We start from the raw sequence: 23,463 nt of genomic DNA, 5'->3' as shown, positions 1-23,463 counted from the left end.
AAGAGTTCAGTTTGTTTGGATATCAGTACTAAGACTGTCCAGTTCCAGAAGCCTGAATGAAAACTAAGTGACAAAAGCACCCAAAAACTAACTTGACAGTAGTGATATGAATGATGATGCAGTAATATCACAGTTTTAAAATTTCACGTTTATGATGCATTTTCCATTTGAGCTTCTATAAAAATAGTATATGCAATTTATGCAACTAGACATACAAAACTAGATGCTATTTTATAACTATCTGTTAATTACATTAACATAAATTAGGAGAAATCACTAAAAAAGCCCTTTTCTGGTAAAACCTTACTAATCACTTGAAAATGTCCTTATAAACAGATATTAATATCTGATTAAATTGAATTTTTAATCCCTCTAATTTGACTTACTTTAAGTAGTCTTGTATCTTGTTATACCTCTTTTGAGATTCATAGAGATTCACACACAACATGGTGTAGACATAATTCAGTGGGCCAGTTGTTCAATGCTAAGTGCATCTCAGATGTTTTTGATTTCTAGCATGCTTTCACAGTAATGTGGGAATTATGGCAACAAAAATATTTCCTTAACATTGCTAAGAGAATAACCAATTTGTGTTTTTCTTATTTCATCTCTAATTGTATTGGGTTGCTGCTTATTTTTCCTTTTTACGGCCCTCTGTGCCATTCTTGCCACTAATTTATAACACCATTCTATGATAAAGAACTAGTACATAAAGGACTAGTGTTACAGAATTGGATAGGTTTTGCAGAGCTACACATCAAGATACATGCAGCTGCTATAAAAAGCCAAAGAAACTCAATTGCAATTTTATTGTCCAGTTTGATAGATTTCCTGCCACCTTTGTAGCAGGGAAGCTGTTTGTCACTGTAACCCTCTCCTCCAACAGCTGCACAACGTTTTATAAGCAGCACCGGCTTTTCCAGCGTAATTGCACTACATTGGCTTCCTTGCACTCAGGATTTAGAAGGTGTGTAGGTGTGTGTAACCTTTTTTAAACCAGATTTCTTAGTATTACTCGGGCATTTTGCTCACTTCCATATTGGTTTTTGATGCTTTGCAGATATTAACACAGATATTAACAAAGGTGGTTAATCTGTTGCTTCTAGTTCAAAAAAATATTAATGGAAAAATTAAATCGCAACTCTGGTTTGTTCTAACTGACCAGTGCTAAATTTATGAAAGCATCTAAGAACTTATGTTTTTTAAACATTGTAGCCATGCTAGTTGGGCCTTAGCTTTTATCTGTCTAGCCATGTTACTTTGTGAAAAAGACCAATGATTTTGGGGATAATAATAGGAAGCAAGTAAAGAATGGAAGAGCTTGCCTTTTTAACCTTTCAGCTTCCCTAAGTTTTAAAATAATATAATGATTTACACAGTATAATAAACTCCTAGATTACCTGAACACTTTAAACTACTGGGAAGACTAACATTTGCTTATTTCAGGCCCTTAAATATATTTTACTGCTTAAAAGTTGATTCATGTTACCATGTGATTCTGTTTAGGAGAATATATCCAGGTGAATTCTGATTTTTATTTTTTAGTAGCTCAGGAAATTTTCGTTCAGTAAGACTCAGAAATGTTAATATGTGTAAGCTACAGTTCTGTTGCTGTGTAAGTGGAAAAATTTTGTTCACTGATCTGAACAAGAAGTATAATCTTGAAATGTTAGTAGTGTGACTTCAGCATACCATGTCTTTCTAAATAATTGTTAGTTTTCAGTCTAAAGAAGTACAGTTGTAATTAACATTGTGAGTGTTAAGTAAATTTGTGTGTTCTTTTATGCCCTGCTCATTTAATTTGAGAGGGGGAAAAAATCCAGAGGTGTGCACAGCATTTATGTGTGCTGTGTTTGCCAGATTTTAATCACTGTCTGCTGGGGGAAAACTGGCAAAAGCAATGAAGATTAGGTGGTGGAGGAGTTAATGTACGATGGCAATTAAAGAACTAATTTGCGGAGAAGTGAATGTGGCTCAGCAGCTTTAGAAGGTAAGAGGCCACCAGAATCTGGAGTCCAAATCCCACTGGCTTTCTTGAGTTACTGAGGACTTTTTGTCTGTTTTCATTTCCTATCTTGAAGGCTGTAGGATCTCCCACAGTAGGGATTTTTAGCTCTAGTGCATTTTGAAGGCTTTCAGTCTTCTTCAGTCCTCTGAAAAACATCTGCATTGCCCTGAGGGGATGCAGAGGTACCTAACCAAGAGGGTCATTGCACTGCTGCAGGTTTTGAGTTTTCAGTTGGGCCACACCCAATATATCAATGAATGAAAGCTGGCGGAGATGCTTGAAATGATTAAATATTATGTTCACTGGATTGAACTTGATGATCTCGCAGGTCTTTTCCAACCCGGTCAATTCTAGATTCTATGATTCATTCTTATGGTGTAAATAGTTATTTTTAGTAAATATTACTTTTTCTAGATAGAAATGATTCTCAGGGGTGTCACCTGAGTTACGGAGAGCAGAAGGAACTTGGAGACTGGAATGTACAGCCTCCTTTAGAGCTGTGTACCCTCCAGGATATGTTGTGATGGTGCAGTCCTTCACTTTGACTAGGTGTTTCCTTGGTACAGCTTCTTTTGTAGTAGGTGTGTAGGCAGGCATCTCCTTATCCATGCCTCTGGGGGAGGAAAGCATTTTCATTGTTCAGCAGGCAGAATAGTTGGGAAGAAGGATCTGCACCACTGATGGGCTCTTCTTTCATGTGCAGTCTGTACGGTTAATGGGGAGCTCCTTCATCTCATTATTCGCTTGGTTTGAGTGAATCAGGAATAAAGCTGCAGGACACTAAAATTTGACTAGTTTAAACTGAAAGAAAAGTGTGAAATGGGGATAGGAATAGAGTGAGCAAGGTAAATTGAGAATGTATGAAAGAGGATCAGCTGCACGGAAGCCTTGGAAGAAGAGTGCGATAGAGATTTGCTACAGGTTGAAAAGTTCCAGAGCTCTCAAAAAGGATTGAGGAAACATTTGCAGTGAAAAGAGCTGATGCATAAAAAAGGCAAATAGCTATGAAATAGTCTTCCTAAGTAAAGATGACCTGAGGAGAGAATGGATTCTCATCATTGGAACAACTTCAAAAATTGTTAATAGCCTTCTTTGCTGTTGCTGCAGTTTGAAGCAATTGTCCTCCATACTTGCAGCTCCCTGTGTTCGAACTCTGACTGTGGGGACTGAGTTAAGTCTCTGGACCATTATTTGAAATGACAGATCTGGAGTCTTTGCTGCAGGGCTGCTGATAATATATGGAGACACTGGAAAAGGATGGCCGAAGTTAGTGCACAGGGCCTAAAGCTGGGCATTATGACAGTGCAGAGTGGTAAATGCTGAATTTAGTAACAAAATCTTTATGTTAATAACTAAATATCAAATGTGCACAAGGTAGAATTTGAGAGTTCACTGAACTGTGGGATGGGTGGTGGGGATGGAGATAGTGAGGAAACACATACCCTGCGAAGATAGTACATGCTCATGTCTTGCAATTTAAACAAATCAAAAGCAATAGTTGCCTTAGTGAAAATGAGCAGGTAGATGTTTGGTATGCGGTTTGAATTTATGAGTGTATGCAGATGTAACAGTAGGCTATACCTTGACTTGATCTGAAAATAAAATGCTGCCAACATACATAAAATTCTCTCTCAGATAAGCAAGTATGAATTATATTGACTAGTATTTGCTTTCTTACTCTAGAAATTATTTGCATGGATATTTATTTTCTCAAGATGAGGAAACAAAGGCTAAAGTATTGCTACTTAGATGAAAATGCAAGATATGGGAACATGAAACTATCTTGGTAGAGTGGTTTCCCTGCTGCCTGTGTGTCAGTGAATGTGTTGCTGTTGGAACTTTAGACTCCTAGAAGCCTCTTGTAGGTAGTGTGGTGCATAATATATGTTAATTTACTGTTCTTAACTGTCTTCTCTGAATCAGTGGAAATAACCCAGAGATTACTCAGGTCAGTGGGTTGCAGACTGTAAGTCAGTGTATGGTACACACAGTACCTTTGTATCTTTTACTTTACTGAATTGAAAATTAGTTTCCATGTCTTTGGATAGTGATGTCTCCTGTCTAAACAGGCCTGTTTTTGTTTAGAGATTGGATTGCACTTTTGAACGGTTAGTGTTACTAGAGGAGATGTGGAAAAACAGGTCAATAAAGTCCTTGTTAAGATTTAAAAAGTTGTAATGCTTTCTGGAATTATGAGGAGTTTACTGATGGTCTCAGCAGCCAAGAAGCTAGTTTGCACTGAGTAAACTATAAGGAAACAACAGTATATATAATTGTCTGATAGACATTCCTTTCCTCTCTCTACTCTATGAATTCGCCCACCTGATTAGGGAAAAAAGGACAAAATCTTAACATATAGTTAAAATGTTTTTTTCTATGTTCTGTAATGCAAACGTCAATCATTTTATCCTTTCCCATTGCTGTATGCTAATTTTTCTCCTTGGCAATTAGTAAATGTTGGATGTCAAATTAAGTTTAAATTAATGACAGAGGCAAATGTTGCAGTTATTAGCTCACAAGTGTCTTTAACTAGTAGTGCGTAGAGATGCATTCCAAGCATTGGAGACAGCTATGGATTAACCATCAAATGATGGTGAAGATTAATGATTGGCCTTTTAGCTCACTAATTTGGAACAATTTCTGGTAATTAATTTTGTACTATCAGCTTTGCAGTTGCAAATGCCTTAAGGAAAATAAAAAATTACTTACGTACATTTAAGGTTCTTCAAACTGACAGTTGTCTTCTAAATTGTTGCGTGCATGCAGATCCTAGTGTTTAATCTTTAATACATTTATATATCCTGTATTTGTCTGCTTCTTTTTGGTAATCATAATTTCTACTTCATTTTGCATTTCTGTCAATACTGATTTTACTAACCTTAGGTGTTTTCTTTGTTGTGTGTATTATTTGGCCTTGTGGACTTGTGTGCTTTATAAACGCCAAGTTGAGGAACAGAAGTGTGGGGGAAGAATTGTCTAGTGCCTGTTTTGCAGTACCTCTATTTCTTGGTTTCTTGTCAAACCAAATTATGAATAAGTATTATGATCAGAACTGTTTGTTCAGGCTTGCTGAAAAGTTGGATTTTACAAAGCAGTATTACTTAAATTTGTGTTCTTTTTTTTTTATGTAAATAAAAAACACCCAAACTTAAAAGGTGTGTTAGAAAAGTGCTGTTTCAGGTAGTCTGTGTAATTTTGTGCATTGCTATTTCAATTCTACTTTTATTTAAAGGACAGTATTTAATACACTGTGATGTGAATTCTTGCTGATGTTTATGGTCAAAGTAGAAATTGCTGTCCTCGTTATGTGGATTTTTGTTTTTTGGGGAAGTGATGTTCTCCTGTAGTTCTGTACTGTCTGATTTTCATCACCGGTGTTTCTCTCCTTACGGTCTCTTGCATTCCTCTGAAATCAATGTAGAGTCTCATTGGATTGTGCTTGGATTTATTTCCCCATAAGTTTACATTGCCCATCTGTAAAGCTAAGTTGTCTTTATTGACCTTCTCTGGTCTTTTTTTGGGGGGTTTATTAATTAACAGTTATCAATCCTGCAGAGCCCAGTTTCATTTTTGGTGTTGCTCTGTAATGGCTTCCAAAGTATTGTCTATTCCCTGTTTCAAATAAAACTGATTGATATTATATTGCATCCCTGTACCCTACATTGTGTTTTTAACTGCTGACCATACCTGTGCAAAAATCAGCTTGTTGCTTATATGTTTGCATCTCTAACCTACACAGTCAGTAGCATTCATACTTGTGAACTTTCTCTGTTTGCTGAAACAGTGGGTAGTTTTTAGATAGAATTTGCTTTCATGATGATTCGGATTAAAAAATTAGGGAGTCTTAGATCTAGATGAACTTTCCTTCCAGCACTGAAATTTCAAGTGTCTTTAAAACGAAATGAGAACTTAGGATGTGAAGAAAAGAGCTTAGAGGCAGGGGGACTCCATTACTGGCAAGGCAGTAAGAACTTAAGCTATAAGGAATAATTGAAGTCTTGGCTATGACATGTTTATTAATGAGCCAGTGAAGTTGCTAATGAGGGGGCAGAAAATTTGGAGCTATGAGTAATGTAATATGAAGTATGACATGCACATAATGATCTTGTTAGGATCTTGGACATGTGGTGGGATGGCTTCCGTGACTAGAGTGACGCAGTGAAGGGATATGGGCTCATTAGGAAGTACAAACTGGGGAGGTGAGGAATGGGAACTGCCCTTTGTGTGAGGGAGCGGTTGGAGTGCACCGAGCTTTGCTTGTGGATAAATAAGGAGCCAGCTGAGATTTTCTGAATTAGGATTAGAGGGAGGACAAGTGGAGGTGTTGTTACAGTGGATGACTGCTGCAGGTCACCTGACAAGGAAGAAATAGATAAGGTCCTCTACAGACAGAGAGCAGCAGCCTCACGTTTGCGGGTTCTGCCCCTCATGGGCCTGATCTCTGCTGAAGAGGCCACGCAGCAGGACATGAGCAATTCAGGAATTTCCTTAGGTACACTGACAGCTTCCTCCTCCAAGTGATAGAGAAGCCAGTGAGGAGAGGCATTTTGCTGGACTCTTATACTCACCAACAACAGGGGGCTTTGTTGGAAATGTGGAGGTCAAAGGCAGCCTTGGCTACAGCGACCATGAGATGGTGGAGGAGGATCCTGAGGGGAGGGAGGAGAGTAAAAGCAACCTTGGACTTAGGGAGAACAGATTTTGACTTGTTTTGTAGCAAGGTTGATTTAATGCTGTGAACAGGATAATAAATTTAGTTGGTAAGAAAAAATCCGAAGCTGCGATAGGTTTTTGTAAAGGGGATGGGCTTGGTAACACACTAGAAAAAAGTCAGTGTTATAAAAAAGAGCATGTCCAACATTGTACAAACTGAGGTACAACACTCACCCTTCCTCCTAAAGTAGTTGACAGCCCTGTGGAATGTGTTCGTGGAGTGGAAAGTGAGAAGCCATAAAGTAGGTAGTTTTACTCCTGCATATGGGTTTAATGAGACTTACACTGGAACGATGCGTGAAAATATGGATGTTCACATTTCTAATTATTGCGGAACAGTGTGCTTTCTGGGAAGTACATAAAAGTTTTGCTGAAATCAATCCATGACATTTTTATTTGTCAAATGTCTCTTTAGTGCTTGCTGGAAGAAAACTTTATAGTAGTTTTGGAAATGGAGGAAGCAACAGGGAGAGAGAAGAGGGAAAGGTAGCTGGAGAGAAGTTCAAGTTGTTAAAATTCCTTCTTCAGAAAAGTAGTATTTTGGCCAAAAGTAGCAGCTTTGCCTAATCATGTTTTAGAAAACAAGTGAAAAGTGCAAGGGACAGCTTCTTAGCATGATCTGTTTTGTGCTTTGTGCTAAGTGTGGTACAATTCAGGAAGGAATCATTGCTAAAATATTTTTAGCAATGCCATATAATCAAATATTTTACAGTTCCATTGTGACAGATGGATGAACTTTCAGTCATTTGTAATCATTTACATTTGTATCTGAAGACTTTTTTTTTGGTTAAAAAAAAAAGGAGTATAATATCCCAGTTCTGTTTCTGGAGAGCAAAGTTTCAATGAAATGAACTTGAACAAATAACATACTTTAGGTCATATGTTAGAATACTACACTGCTCCTACAGTACTCTAATATTCTTGATTGATGGAGAAAAAGTATGTTAAAAAGCTAATGCTGACAACAGAACCTGCCAAAAATATTTCTTTTTGTCTTTGCTCTTTCTTTGCGTCTCTCTGATTTGTGAACTATAGTTTCTAGTATCTTTTTAACCTGTCAAAATTTTTTTTGACTTCTCTGTGTCATCTTAGGAGAAAATATTCCTACTGACTAATAATCGCTTTGAATACCATGTACATGGAATTTTTAGATGAGATCCAAATGAATGAGCTGAGTATGTAAGAAAATGTGTGTTCATGTATTTAGTAGAATGGACTGATCTAATTTGTCTATGGAAAATGTTTATGATAAAGAAAATTTAAAAAAACAAACTCTCAGCTGAAGCTTATGTTGGGAAAATTTTGAGAACTAAGCTTACAGGTAAATAAACACTTGTGTTATGGAAGATAAATCTAAATCTTAAATAGAAAGGTGTGGATAGACTAAATTGAATAACAGTGTAATAAAAACTTAAGTTAGTCTAGTGAGATTCTTTTAAAATGCAGCTATTTATTTGGGCAAATGAATTTTATCAGTATGTATGAAAAGAATTTTTGTATCTGGAACATATTTTAGATACCTAAAAACAATAATAATATTTTCAGCTGATGTGTAGAAAAGTCTTTTCACTTTAATCAGATTGTGCAGCTGTTCTCATGTACCTTTGAGATGGGGTGAATACCATTCACCAGATGAAATGTTCTCTGGAGAATTTTAGGTATCATTTGGAGATCTTCAGGATTTTGACTTTGTTACATGCTTCTCTCTGCTCTGACTTTGTGGGATTGTACTTTTTTATGTAAAAAAGTTTTCAAAAGTTTAGTTATCTTTATGGACTGTTGAGCATACTTAAGGGGCTAAAGTGATGTGAAAGCTCTGTTACTTGTCACAATGTCACCCTTCATAAAAAAAATTGAGGTTGTCTGATAAATCTAGTAATTTTATGGCTGTTATGCTTAAGATGTCCTTAGGATCAGTCTAGTTTTTTTGTTTTGTTTTGTTTTGTTTTTTTCAACCTGGAATAACAGATAGACTTAACTTCAACAGAGAGCAAGTTTTTCTTATCTCCAGTGTGAAATTGCTTTTTATCATGAAGACAGTATCCAATGTAAATTTGTGATTTGAGCATTGATTTTGGTTTTGTTTTTCTTTTTTTTTTTTTTTCCCCAGGGAAAACAGTTATTAATATATAGTTTTTAATGTCCTTTCAACTCTGTTCTTTTAGGTAACTTTTGAAATGCACAAAGAGAGTCTTTCTCAAATGTACAGGGAGTACCAAGAGAAAGGAGGTGAAGGAAGTTCTTCGACTCCAATTAGAACAATCTCTGGAGTTAGCAAAGAAGCTGAAACCAAGGGAAAGCAACAATCTTTAGAGTTAAAAGAAGATGCTGCTGCTTCTTCCTGTATTATTGATGGTGATACAGAGTGCAGAACTGAAAAAAAAGAGACAGATAACTCATCAGGTGTTGACCAACAACAAACTCATTCAGTGTCTAATCATAAGGAGGAGTTAGAGGAGGAAGATAGAGACACTACACAGGATATAAAAGCAGTACCTTGTGTGGAGTTTTCTCCAGAGCCAGAAACAGTAAAGCCCAGCGTTTCAGAAATTAGTTCTGGAATAGCTGAAGCAATTGAAGATTCTAGCAAAGGTGACGAGCTTGAGGAAGAAACAGTTGCTGTCACTGCTGCTTCCCCAGCAATGCAAACTACTTTGGAAGGAGAAACTCCTGCAAGTCCAGAAAGACTGGAGAAATCAACAGTAGAGGTGGAAGACGAAGATGACTTTGTTGATTTGAAAGATGAAAGTAGTTTGCCCTTATCTTCAGAAGAGTTTGCAGAAAGGAACAAGGAATGTAGCTCCAATGAAAGCGAAATGACAAAGCAGGAAAAAACAACAGAGAAGGAGCCTGAATCTGTGCTTGTAAAATCTGAAGATACTGAAAGTGTGGATGGGAAAAAGCAAGAACTGACCTTACCAGAAACAGTGAGTTCTGCCGTTCCAGAAGTAGTGACTCAGCTGGATTCAGAAGGGAAAAAGAAGATGAAGGAAGAAAAAGTTACTGAAACCAAAACAGCTGTGGAAAATGCAAATGTACGTGTGCCAGAGCCTGCTGGAGCTTCCGACAAGAGAATTGCCAAGCTTGATGTTTCTAGTGTTGCATCAGATACAGAAAGACTGGAACTGAAAGCTAACACATGTCTAGAAGCACCTCTGCCCCCCAGATCCTTACCTGAGGTAAATTCTACCTATCCTTTATCTGTCTTGCTTAAAAATAAAAGGAAGTTCTTACTTTATGAAATTCTTGAAAAAGTGTGCCCATACACATTTTGGGGATTTTAACATGTGTGGATTTCGTGAGTTATCTCTGGAATGCTTTTAACCCTGGATTAAAATAGCTGTAATTCTTACTAATCTGTGTACTGAGAAGTCTCAAAGACTTTATTTTTTGTATGTTCACTTTGCTGATAGAAACTGAGTGTTTGGCTAGATGGATACTTGGTACTTCTTAAGGTTGGTGAATTGAAAGAAACATTTATGTATTCTGAGAGGATTTTAGATAGAATTTCTTCTGCTTTTCTCACCCTCCCTTTTACTCTTTCCGTCTGGTTTCTTAACCCTTATAATTATTGAGAAGTAAACACTGCCTGTGCAGAAAAGAAGAGCAAAAAATTTCTTTCATATCCTGATCGAACTCATGAAAATAAAAATTTTGAACTGTAAAATTTGGTAGGATTGTCACTACATGACGTCTTCTTACCTTCTTTGTCCAAACATAATGTAAAGCTCTGCTTCTGTTGTGTGCTGCGGTGCTCCACCCCCTCCAGTCTTTAGTTTCTAACTCAGCTTTTCATGGTTAAATAGTCATGCATCTGAGTACTTCCCTTCTGCAGAGATACCTCCTAATGGATGCTCTTCATTCTACACCATTCTTCCTTAAAGGAGGAAAATCACTGTCTACAGCAACATATTCTCTCCCTGTGGTAAGATTGGGTTGCTGCTTCTTTGTGCCTAGTCTGGCAGGTGTGGTAGTGCAGCTGTAGACTAGTTTGTAGGTTTGGCACATTTATTGAATAGCAGTTATGTAATAGTTTTAGCTTTATTTGTAACCGTGTACACAGTCTAAACCTGCTGGATATCTAAAACCTCAAGTCTATTAAATGCATTTCAGTTGTATACCATGGAAACTAATAATGAGAGTGTGGTATTTCTTTTTTTTTCTCTCTTTTTTTCTACTCTTTCTGTTTGTTTTTCTTTTGTCTGTAAACTGTGTATTCAGACCTCAAGGCAGCAAGTTTCTTCAGGACAAGAGCTGGCTGCTGCCTTGGATGGGCAGAGAAGAGACACGAGGTCAACTGTGTTCCGTATTCCTGAGTTTAAGTGGTCACTGATGCATCAGCGCTTGCTCACAGACTTGCTCTTTTCCATAGAGACAGATATCCAGATGTGGAGAAGGTACATTTCTATGCTTTATATGGAATGATCTAGACCATAATTTCAGTTATAATGAGCTTTGTTGAAACTGCATCAGAGTGAGTCATTGACCTTGAATTTTGGACATCGGGTATTTTACTCATTATTCAGTAGCCTTCCTTGCTTTGTGACCTATACCAAATTATTCTCAGAAAATTTTGTTCAACTTTTTACAGACATGGATGTGTATTGGTTGAGGGCCTACACAGATTTTGACTGAAATCATGGCTAGAGATAAGTCAATCGCAGTCTTGCTGTTGATTTTTATGGACCAAGATTTTCGTGATCCTAATGTATGTAAGAGTCCGTGTCTTTTATTAGTATCTAAACGTGGACTAAAACAAAGATATGTATACAAAAGAATATTTCTTACTCCTGCATTTACATGCACTATGTTGCTGCTTTGACACAAATTCATTTGAAAATTACCTTGTAACAGAGATCTGGAATGTAATCATCAAGGTCTTTGAAAATAGTGGTAATTCTGCATTTTGATATAAAGGTTTAATATCTTGAATAAGAGTGGTGTCTGTTGTTTGCTTGTAGTAGTGAGTGTCAAATAGCTGCACTCACCTGATAAAAAAGATAAAGGCATGGAGTATTTAAGTGATTAAAATAATTTAAACTGAGGTGAATTTTTGTCTGACTGTAATTTTTAGGGAGTGTGTAAGTTAATCTATCAGAACATCATCAGATACAGCTGAAATATATTTTTAGTTTAGCTTCTATTTTGCAAAGTTTTTATGTAAGTGTCCTACTTTGTTGATTTTTAATTTCTATGAGAAACCCGTAGTACTTGCTGTAGTTTTCCAGAGATTTAAATTCAAATCTACTTCACAGTTGCAGAAAACTTTCTTCTGTTTCTGGATACAATGACTTCTACTAAAGCAAGTAATCATAGACCAGCCTATAATGTATCTTTATCTAAATGGTGATTCGTGCACATCTCGATGTTTTTAGCAACCTGTGATCCTTAGCAGTTCAAGAACAGAAAGGAAAGGTAGTTTCAGGTTTAGATTGAGGTACATCAGTTGACCTTTACAGTCATGTGTTAATTGCTGCCCTACTGCTAACTCTGGTTTTAGTTTTGTGAAAACCTAAGTGTGCAAAAATACCACAAAACTAAAGCTGTATTCTGAATTTTTTTTTTTTTTTTGGACAGCCATTCTACCAAAACTGTGATGGACTTTGTGAATAGTAGTGACAATGTCGTATTTGTGCACAACACAATTCACCTCATCTCTCAAGTGATGGACAACATGATCATGGCCTGTGGTGGTATATTGCCATTGCTTTCTGCTGCCACATCTGCTACTGTAAGACATTCCTATTTTATTTGAAAATTTATCACTTCTGAGAGGATGCCTTTCTTTATGGAGTGTATTAAGTATTATATCCATACTTTTGGAAAACAGGAAATGCATATGGGATAATTCCACAGATGTCCCTTTCCTCCCTTTGCTACCTCCATGCTTTCCCTAATAGAAATTGAATGCTTTCCTTCTTTGCCTGGAGACATAAAAAGAAATTACCTACCTTCATTGCCCCACAGTGATCTATAATGGGATGAAATCCCAATACTAATGATTGTTCCTAGAATATGACTAATTATTACTTTTGAATGTGACTGATAATGAACTTCCAGCACACATTTTTCTTCATTTGGGTTGTAGGAATGTTACCTTTGTGAAGAAGTAAATGTTGCTTTCAACTTTTCTCTGTGTAGCATGAATTGGAGAGTATTGAGCCAACTCAAGGACTTTCAGTAGAAGCATCTTTAACATTTCTCCAGAGATTAATCAACCTTGTGGATGTGCTAATTTTTGCAAGCTCTCTTGGTTTCACTGAAATTGAGTCTGAGAAAAATATGTCATCTGGAGGAATTCTGCGACAATGTCTTCGGCTGGGTAAGCAAATAAGACCACTTAATGAGCACAGGAACTTGCTGTTACTAAATAGTTAGCAACTACTAGCTTGATTTTTTTTTTCCCTGTCCTTTGTTTTGTTAAATCAAGATTAAATTTAGTCAGACTTTAAGATCTTTTACTGTTTTAGTATTACTGTACTGCAATGCTTATATATTCATCTTTAAGAGTTTGAATAAAATAAATAAACTTTGGTAGCCCGTCTATTGTGGATGCATGTTTTCATCTTATCCATGAAGATATTTCTTTTACCAAAGTTCCCCATTATAGTCAGGACTGAGAATATAGCATCTTAAGAGAAAGTAAGTACTATATAAAAACCCAGGAATTTTTGCAGTACTTAGAAAAGAGGTGTAAAACCTGAGTTCAGTAGATGAAGGTATGGTGAAAAGTAGAGATGTGAATTTCTAAAGGGTTCACATTGGACAGTAGGTGTATCCAGTTATTACAGTAAATTTGCAGCAAATTGGATTGAAAGAAAGGGGTCATTACCTAAGAAAGTAACAAATATTCTGGATATAAGAACATACAAGATTATAAAAGGGTTCAGGTAGTTAATGCTGGAGGAGAGTATTGGTGCTAGTTGCATGCTCTAAGACTTTTTGTAATGAAAAGTTTAATTTGCATGAGTGCCAGAGCAGCTCAGAGCCTCAACAGTAACTAGCCTTCCTCTCCCTTTCTAGGCAATTAAAACTTTGTGCAGGTAGAACAAGATTTATGGGATGCAAACAGGTATAGAGGTGGGGTAGTTCTTTTTTCCTTTGAAAATAATATTAGAAACAGGGCACAATTGTGCAGCTAAAAAAAAAAAATAAATTGTGTAAATTCAGAGAACATTTAGTCCAAGAGTAACAGAGTATTGTGAAGCAAACATTGCTATTTGTTTCACTAGTGTATCACTTGTCTTTTTCCCTTGCTAGTCTGTGAAATTTAGCTGTCTTCACCCTACCCACCCCGTGGTTGTATGCATGGTAAAATTGCAATGAGGGATGATATCTTGCTCACTTTAAAGTATCCATTAGATACAGCACATGTGTTCTGATAGTTTGGTATTAATTTTTAGTTAATTAATTTTAAAGAATTTTGAGCACTGTTTTGCAACTATTTTAAACTTACCAAAGCACAATATTTGGCTGATATGAGTAAACTTTTTAGTTTAATTGAATCATCTGTGTGAGGGAATATAGACAATAATATTTCTCAGAATAATTCTTAACATTTCTTTTCCCTTCAAGTATGTGCAATAGCAGTAAGAAATTGCTTGGAGTGTCAGCAGCATGCACAGATGAAACCTGTTGGAGACATTGGGAAGAATCAGAAAACAGTGCAAGGCTTTATAGGATCAGGAAAGTCTTCAGCAAAGGCAAGTTTAAGATCACATTCAGGAGCACAAAATTCAGTAATTATTACTCTGTACAGAGCTATAAGTTCTTAGATTTATACTTGCACCACTGCTATTTTAATAGAGTTGAAGGGTAAAAAGCCTGAAGATTCTGAAATAGTTTTTCTAAGATGTGAATTTAGCATTTTAGGCAATTTACGTGATTAACCTTCTACAAGGAAATAAATCTGTCAGAAGAATTTGCCAGATTTGTTTTTTTTTTCCTTTTTAGATGAAATGCATATCTGATCTTTGTGCTCTAGTTATAACAATATGATGCAGGGTGGGTGATTGTACACACTTAATGATTCTTCATAGAATGCTTTTAAAAAACCAGAACATTAAACAATTATGTTTGTTGGTTGTTTTTTTTTTTAATAGAGTCCAGTGGACATTGTGACCGGTGGCATTTCTCCAATACGAGACCATGATAGACTTCTGCAGGATATGGATATTAATCGCCTCCGAGCAGTGGTGTTCAGAGATATAGTAAGTTACTTTCTTTGTAGCTGGATTTCTGCATATGTCTGTTTGCTGAACACTTTCTTTGTGTCGCACAGTTTGGCTGAGTTGAATGTACCAAAAGGGAATGCTGCTCACAGTAATTAGGAGCTCGTAATGCTCTGCAGCTGTTGTGGTGGTTGGGGTTGGAAGGAGGGAGAGGTGAAACCCAACTGCCTGCTGATCACACATTCAGTTCTGCCTGTTGTATATGAAATATGTTGTGTTTAGTACAACTGTGCACTTGCACACCCTTCTGTACATAGACAAACTGCTTATGTGTACTATTTATCATAAAGATGTTTATGAAAAATGAGTATCTTTCTAGCTAATTAGAAATTAGAGGTCATCTCTAATTTGTTTACTTCCCCTCAGAGGAACCAATTTGTGTGCATGTGCTGTAAGTACGCATATGTTTTTTAGTCTTGAATTGACTAAAAATATCTTTGCCCTGTGTCAGCAACTTTGTAGCTGATATTGAGGAAATTGAGATTGATTGCTTGAAAAAAACACCTCTGTAAGCAAATAGAGCAGCTATAATGGCTGTGAGTCATTGGTGGCCACAAGCTTGGACACCAGAACTTACTTTACAATAATTGGACTGTTTAGCAAGTATAATGGTTTATACAGTGACTTTTGTTCTATCTAGAATAGTGAAGGATCTTTGAATTTTATCTCTACAGTAATTATTGATTGAAACAAGCTTCTTTCAAACCCTACTTCGGTATCAATGTGCAAAAGAGTAGCAGGAATTGAACCTGCCGTACTGGTAGCAACTGAAATAATCCTAATAATGCAATCTTCAAGCATATTTTGTGAACTCAGTGTTTTCTTTAAAAAAGTCTACGAAAACAAAACACCCATACAATCTCTGCTTTTTTTTTTTTTGCATGTCTATTTCACTGGGCTTTCTGTTTCGCAATAAATATAAAATGATGCAATAGCTCTGCTTTTTGGCAAAGGTGCTGAGCTATGGAGAAGAAGTAGACTTTGAAAGATCTATTTTGGAATAGTTTTTATCTGAGCTGTTTACAGTTGCAACTAAATGTGTTCTTTGTGTGCAATTTCTCACATTGTGTTCAGCACAGAGAATCGTGATTGGCATAATTTGAACCTGTCTAGGAGGAATCTGGATGGAATCCACTTAACCACCAGTAGTAATATAGTAATTACAGTGTTACATGAGCTTTATTTTAAGTAGTTCTAAACGAATGGGTAGTGTTAATTCACTGGATCACAATTTTATTAAGTACAGTTGGACACTGTCTTGCAAAGATTGATCTAGTAAGAAAATTCTTTATAATCCCTATCATTGTAGGTAGGCAGTTTTCCTCAGTATCACACTGTGCTTGCCTTTTGCCAGCCTGTTGTTACTGTTTCTGCCTTGTCCTATGGAAGTTGAGATTTTGGGTTGAGCCAAGGTGAATATAGGTTGTATTTTCAGTGCAACAGCTATGTTATCTAGTTCTTAATAGAAAACTTCTGATAAACCTCTCCCACTATAGTTGATTAAAGAGCTCTTCATGGAATATGGAGCTTCAATGGGCACTACAGTTAAGGTAGAATGAGCTTTATAGTTTAACTTGGTATCTCTGAACTTCTCAGGGGAAAAAATTGACTGTTACCTGAGCCTTGATGTTTTATCAGGCATTGGAATGGGCTGCCCAGGGAGGTGGTGGATTCTTTGTCCCTGGAGGTATTTAAGAAGAGACTGGATGTGGCACTGAGTGCCATAGTCTAGTAACTGTGGTGGTAGTGGATCAAGGGTTGGACTTGATGATCTCAGAGGTCCTTTCCAACACAGCTGATTCTATGATTCTGTGATTCTAAATGAGGGGTATAAAACCCCAAACACCCTTCTTCTTACTGATTGGTCACTGAGAATCCAACTTTCCATTCTCCTGTTATCCCAAAGTGTATGAAACTTCTCTTTTGGCAGCCAAAGTGGACAGGCTTAGGCTAAATCTTAATATCTGGTCTTCCCTCTGTTTCACTAGGAGCAACTGAGAGCTCTGGGGAGGAACATGGCATAGTTCATATTAAGATTTTTTTTTAAGGTTTTCTTGAAATATCTGTAGAAAGTTAGAGCTGTAATGCAAATGTAGACTCTTGTTTAAATTGCACATAGTACATTGCATCCATCTGGACTATCTGATGATTCAGTTAAATCCTAACACTGGTTCTGTGTTTTGTTCCAACTCCTTCATTGATACATTACAGTTTTGTTGAGTGTGCTTGCCTGTTGTACTTCACAGCAAATGCTGTTAGTATCTTGGCACTTCTGAGGAAATGTAATAGAAGAAACACCTGTAAATAAAGGGGGCCTAGTCCCTGCACTAATTCGAAGCATGTAGTCAAAACACACAACCTTAGCCTAAGTTGTCATATTTATAAATGAAAAATGGAAGTATTAGTGCCACTTGAATACAATTGCTGTATTCCCTGCCTTTATAGGTGAGACAAACTGTGACTAGAGAATATTGTTCTTCCATTGTTGACATATCAACTTACTCTCGGTCTGTTTATGGTAGCGCTGGGCATACTTTACAGAAAAATAAACAGGCTGCTGAAATTGTAATGGAAAAATCTGTGTGTCTTTTGTTTGTTTGTTTGTTTTTACAGGAGGATAGTAAACAGGCTCAATTTTTGGCTTTGGCTGTTGTATATTTTATTTCTGTGCTCATGGTTTCAAAATACAGAGATATACTGGAGCCTCAGAATGAAAGACGACCACCAAACCAAAGCCAGTCATGCAAGGGATCAGAGAATGAAAATAACGAGACTCCTGCTGCAGGTGAACTGCTAATTGTTTGACCAAATGAGAATAATGTGGCTTAAAATTCCGTAGAAATCTGTGTGAAAATGTACAGAAATAGATGCATTGTAACTACTGAAATAAACAGCATTATAGTGTTCAATTTGCCTCAGTATTTGTGTTTCTCCTTCTGATCTGAGAAAAAAACTATAGATTGATTCTGTTGTGTAGAGGTGGCTGATTTCACTGAAGTAGCTAAATATTCACAAATATTTGTTACAAAAACTTTACTGTACATTATTTGTAAGGTTAAGCCATATGTGCATAAGCACAGACTGCCAGCTTTTTTTTCCACTATCAGACTCCAATTAATTTTCATTCTTTGACTGATGTGTCACTATCTTTTATTTCCTTGTCTTAATTTTTGGATGTTATAATTTTTCAGGCTTCTCAGAAAGTAGAAGGAAATTATTCCGCTCTAAATTTCCTATGAAATACTTACAAATAATATTAAATCTCTAAGTAGGCAAGAAGAAACACGGCCGTGTTATTTCACTTTTCTTCTGTTGCTGTTACTTCTTCAGGAGCAATGTGATGAATGCTGCTCTGTTAATAGTGACCTTAAATTGTGTTTTCTGTTTTTTTGGTATTAACAGTTGTGGAAAACCCGTCTGCTGCTGTTGGTGCCTCAGTCTCCACTGAAGATTCAGAAAGTGCAGCATCTATACAAAGAAGGGATTCTGGTCTTGGGGAGGAAGCAGCTTCAGGACAAACAAACAATTCGGGTGGTGCTGCTGAAGCGGGACCTCTGAATGTCAGTGCAGGTCCAGATGCCATCAGTGAAGTGCTGTGCACGCTCTCATTAGAAGTAAATAAGTCTCAGGAGGGCAGAAGTGAGACAGGAACTGAAGACAGTAAACCTGCAGCTTCTGTGCCAGCTGCAAAAAATGTCAATGTAAAGGACATCTTGAGAAGCCTGGTCAGCACACCTGCTGATGGGACTGCAGTGGATGCTGCTCTTCTGCCACCGGCCTTCCTTGGAGTTCTTGGTGATGGAGCTGCTGACCAGCCTGTACAGTTCCATTCCTTTGACAGGTAATGTGACATCTGAAATATTTGGTCTGTTTAACGTTGCTTAAGGTATCTGTAAGGAACAGGAAAACTCACACTTGAGTTCAGTGGAACTCGGGTACAAGGTGATCTAGTATTTAATAGTAATCAAGGTGCTTGGATGGAGAAGTAGAACCTTTGGCTACCGAGTTACTGACATCACATAGGTTCTTCATGAAGGTATATTCTGCATTGTGTGAGTTGCTATGTCATGCTATGAAAGACTGGGGGAAAGAAAAATGACCAGTGATTGAGTTGTACTTGAGGGTCTTAAAGCCAGCACCTCCTTAAAAGATTTAACTCCCCTGTCTCCGTGCATGTTACAGCTCAGAAGCAATATGGCAACTTGGCCAGTAAATTGCCTAGAAATGACTGCAAGAGTAAAAGAAGAGATAAGAGTGTAAATTGTTCTTTTGTCTTTCCTGTTCTCTTCCTAAGTGGTAGATGAGGACTGCTGTGCATATTTAGTTGATTTTAAAGGCCTGCAGAAACAAAATGAAGTCACTCTTTCCTGATAATAATTTTGGTGTCTCCTGTATCTCAGTCTCATTAGCTCCTTATCTTTTCCCAAGTGTAGTAGACCACACTGTCTCTTACTAGGCTTACTGATTTTTACCGCTTTGGGATTCCCCAAAACAACAAAGAAAACTAAGAACAAAAGGAAGAATCCCATAACACTTGCATTCCTGCCTCTAGAAAAGCCTTGATCATATCCAGAAATCCTGCAGTCGGTCTGGTGCAAGGGGATCCCTTGTTACTATCCTGGTATCTGATCCCCTGCTTATTCCTGAACTTCCTCTGGCTCTGTCTTTGCAGTCTGTGGTTGCCTTGTTCAAACTAACTGATGACCCAAGAAAGGAGTGAAGCTCTGCCAGGGGTATGGAAGCAGCTGTCACGGCACGTCTTCTCAACTCAGATTGCCATATCACTAGTGGGGGAAGAGACAGTGGTGGTTGTCTGGTTAGATTAGACACAGATGGTGTATGCCAGCCAGCATTTGGCTGCTTGCTCTTGTCTCAGAGTAAATACTGTGTTCTGTTTGTGATGCTAAACAGGAGGACTTGTTTTGAGAGCAGTAGGAGGATGGAGGCAGAGGGGGAAATTGGTAGAAGGGGTACACTGAATTGTCACACCTCTCTCCCTGCTGCTGCCCAAGTGCTTTTGGCACTTCTCCTTTGAGACCTCTCATTGCTCTTTGCTGCAAGTGGGCAGTCGATGTCAAAGAGCGTAATGTTTTGTGAATAGTGTTTTTTTTCTTATAAAATTCTTATTATTCACTGCTGCTTGATAGAGATTTCAGCCACAAAATAACATTTGGCTGGAGATCTGGTACAGAAGTACCTGTTACATTTAATAATTTTTTAGCTATTGTTGAAACCAAAGGTTTGTGCTGCTTGTGAAAATCTGATTTGAAGTGATGCAAACCAAGTCAACCAGACAGGAAATAATGGGGTGCTTGCAGTCCTGGTAGCTGACATGGGTAGTTTACACCTACAAAACCTTATCAGAGGAGGCTGTACAATTTAATTTGATCACATGTACACTAATGACATACTGGGTATTGATAGCAACTCTTCAGTTACTTGCAGTTCTGTGTTGTTTTATCTGTATAGTTGCAAAGTCACTCAAATAACACAACAAAAAAACCTCTTAAATTGTGGTGTGCTTCATGAAGCAAGATACTGAAAAGTTGAGCTACTTGCTGTTATGCCCTTTTACTTTTCCAGTGCTACACTGTCCCAGATGGAGGCTACTTTTCTTTTTCTGTCTCTGAAGAGCCAACCATTTTTAACAACTCTTGCAATTCTTTCACTTAACCTTGAGGCGTAATTATTATTACTGAAAGGAGGCTGGTCTCATGAAGGAATGCACACAGAGGAGTGAAAGGGGTGTATGGACTGAAGCAGTGGACAGCACTGTGCTTTTGGATGTAAGAGCAGAGGGCAAGGGAGTTTGTAGGGTTTATGTAGCTGAACTGCTCCACAGTGAAAACTTGTGGGTATGTCTGGTAGACTAAAAGTGTGATGTGGAAGTCTTACCTCTAATCAGTTATCATCTGGTAGTGACATGCACAATCTTCCATCTGTGGTAAATATGTTGATATATGATATAGCATGTTGCTAACTATCTAAGAAATGAGTTATAAAGACAAAGTAACTGTGTATATGAAACGTATTTAAAGTTATATAGACAAGAAACTTTCATGACCACTTGAAGGTGACTGCATCTTTATGCAGTGTGACTGCTGAAAATACAAGTTTATGCTCTGAAATGACACCTGGTGACAGCAGTGGGAAGGAATTGTGGCAGGGATAAAAAAAATCACCTTTTAACAAGAAGTTGGAATAGAGTTGGAAATAGTAGCTCTTATCTCTGGGGTAGACGAAAATACTAAGTTATGTTGTGAAAGTTTTTTTTGGAAAACAGGCTTTGGGATACTCTCTTCTTTTCTGTGTCTGGTTTACATTTAATATATTGTTTAATGGCAAACACAAGTTCTGTGATTTAATTTTTTTTTTTTTCTTTTTAAAGGCACTTTGTTAAAAGTTGTTCCCATGTAGCAGTTTACCAGCAGGGTATCTCTGGGAATTTCAAAGCATCTCTCTGATCCTGCATTTATCTCAGGAATGCTGTGTCAGAAATCAAAACTCTCCTCATATCTTAAGGATTATCAACTTCCCAGCCATAGCTGGAGAGTATACAGTAACAGCTATGTGAGTGAAACCTTACTGAAAGGCTGCCAGGTTGCAAGCCTTTGCAAACAGCTAGGTGTATGTGTTCATTCCCATGCCAAAAATCTTCCCCTTATCTTATGTGAAGATACAATCTTGTGATTAGTGGGTGCCAGGGGTTTATCACGATAAAGTTCAAGACTTGCATTGGCTTTTTCCCAAGATCCACAGGGACATGAATTAATGTTCCAATTTTAGTGTGTCCTAAACCAGCAGTTTTCTTCTTTAGTAGTAATCTTGTAGAAAAAGGAGGGCCAGCTAATGCAGGCAAATTTAAATAAAACAGAAATAAAAATAACCAAAGCTTGGGATGAAACGAGAGATTACATTTCTCTTCATTTAGTGTAATAAAACCCATAACCTATCACTTGCCATTTTTACTGTGCACTTTAAAATAAAATCGTGGACTCTCCTGGCTTGTGTTGCTCACTGTGGAAACATTCAATAACCGTGTCATTATAGGAAGCTGATGCTGAGAGTTCAGAGGAATATAGGCTCTTACATCATGATCTTGTACCATAGAGCTTAAATCTGCAGCTGTGCTGGAACTTACAGAACAGATATGTTACTAAGGTTGTTTATCTTTTTGGAACATCGTCTACAAGCTGCTTGGTTTGGCTCAGCCTATGTTTACTCATTTGTCAGTCAGTGGCAAACATGTGCCTTTGTAACAGGCAGTTGTGATATTTTGGTTAAATTTCAACAAAGTCCCTTTTTTATATGGAATGTTTTAGACCTCATTGATTTGGGCCTCAAATGCAAAAAGAATGCACTTGTTGACAAAGACTGAGTCTACCAGGTGTAGGTGGAGAATATGGAAATGGGGGATCTGCAGATAAAGGCACATGTGCTGTGATGAAAAGCTCAGCTCTTTCAGCACACCAACAATTTGCATTCTGCAGGGGCTGAAGAGCCAAACCATTTGAAGTCCTCTCCCTGCCAATCTGATTTTAAAGTTCCCTTACAAAATTGACTGTGTTCTTTCTATCATATCTTCTCTTCCCCTCCCCCCACCCTCTGATCTCTCATGGTTTTGAGAATCTCTTATTCTTCCTTTCTCCTTGGGTATTTCAAGGGAGACATGAGAGAATGGGTATTATCTACAGACAGCAGAGCCCATAGAAGGACACTGACATGGCAGGCCGCTTTCCTGCCTCACAAATTAGAGTTGGAAATAAATCTCTGATCCTCTTTACTGGTCTCTTGCTCCTTGCAATGATGCTTTGCAATGGGCATCGTTTTGGTAACCTGGAACAAGGCAGTTTTCTTTTGGGTTTGAATTAAAACCACCGTCCCATAGGTATACAGACAAACTGTGACCTGTGTGGCTTTTCAGTGCTTAGAAATAGAATGCTGAGAATTAAATCTGTATAAATTCAAGAGGAATCAGAGCTCATGTAAATATTTTTAAATTACAGTGAGGTCATCAGTTTGGACTGCCCTGTGTTGTATTAGGAATATTTGACTTGCACCCAAGGAAAATGTGTAACTTGAAATATATTTAAATGGGGACTTGCCAGCTTCATGAAAAATAAATACTTGGGAAAATCCTAAAATTTTAGGACATGTAGATGTTTTCTGTCTCTGTATTGAAACAGAGGAATCAGTGATCTGAAACCGAGGAAGGGTTCAATAAGTAAATCCTTATAGAATTTGGCAGAATAGATCATTATTGCGTAAGCCTTTGTCTGTGAGGGAAGTCAGTGTTCAGCTCAGTGGTCTGTGCTCATTCAGCAGTGAATAATTGTCTGCAACACGAGGACTTCTTACACTTCAGCATAATTGGGACTAATAACACACTGACCTTCTGGCTGGGATGTATTTATGGTGGCTAGTTCTCACTATGCCTGACCTATGTTTATCAGTTCACGTGGTGTAAATTCTTACTTTAAACCTTAAATATTTGATTTTAAATGGAAGAAA

At 37.4% G+C, this 23,463-nt stretch overlaps 1 protein-coding gene across 1 annotated transcript in view; it reads left to right on the top strand.

Moving 5' to 3' along the window:
- The window catches only part of LOC114057739 (lipopolysaccharide-responsive and beige-like anchor protein), a gene marked incomplete at its 3' end in the record, with an annotated part of 305,157 nt that overhangs the window by 71,581 nt on the left and 210,113 nt on the right, over nt 1-23,463 (top strand). Inside the window, exons 23-30 of the mRNA XM_027884383.1 lie at nt 8,887-9,900; nt 10,943-11,118; nt 12,299-12,452; nt 12,863-13,043; nt 14,297-14,424; nt 14,824-14,931; nt 17,566-17,737; nt 18,355-18,793. Coding sequence (XP_027740184.1) covers nt 8,887-9,900; nt 10,943-11,118; nt 12,299-12,452; nt 12,863-13,043; nt 14,297-14,424; nt 14,824-14,931; nt 17,566-17,737; nt 18,355-18,793 — 2,372 coding nt within the window. The remainder of the gene's footprint in view (nt 1-8,886; nt 9,901-10,942; nt 11,119-12,298; nt 12,453-12,862; nt 13,044-14,296; nt 14,425-14,823; nt 14,932-17,565; nt 17,738-18,354; nt 18,794-23,463) is intronic.

Source organism: Empidonax traillii, unplaced genomic scaffold (assembly GCF_003031625.1).
Source record: "Empidonax traillii isolate 1590-97213 ecotype Southwest subspecies unplaced genomic scaffold, ASM303162v1 scaffold144:size1428860, whole genome shotgun sequence".
Classification (NCBI taxonomy): domain Eukaryota; kingdom Metazoa; phylum Chordata; class Aves; order Passeriformes; family Tyrannidae; genus Empidonax; species Empidonax traillii.
Note: the sequence above shows the minus strand (reverse complement) of the source record. Positions and strands in the feature narration are given on the sequence as shown.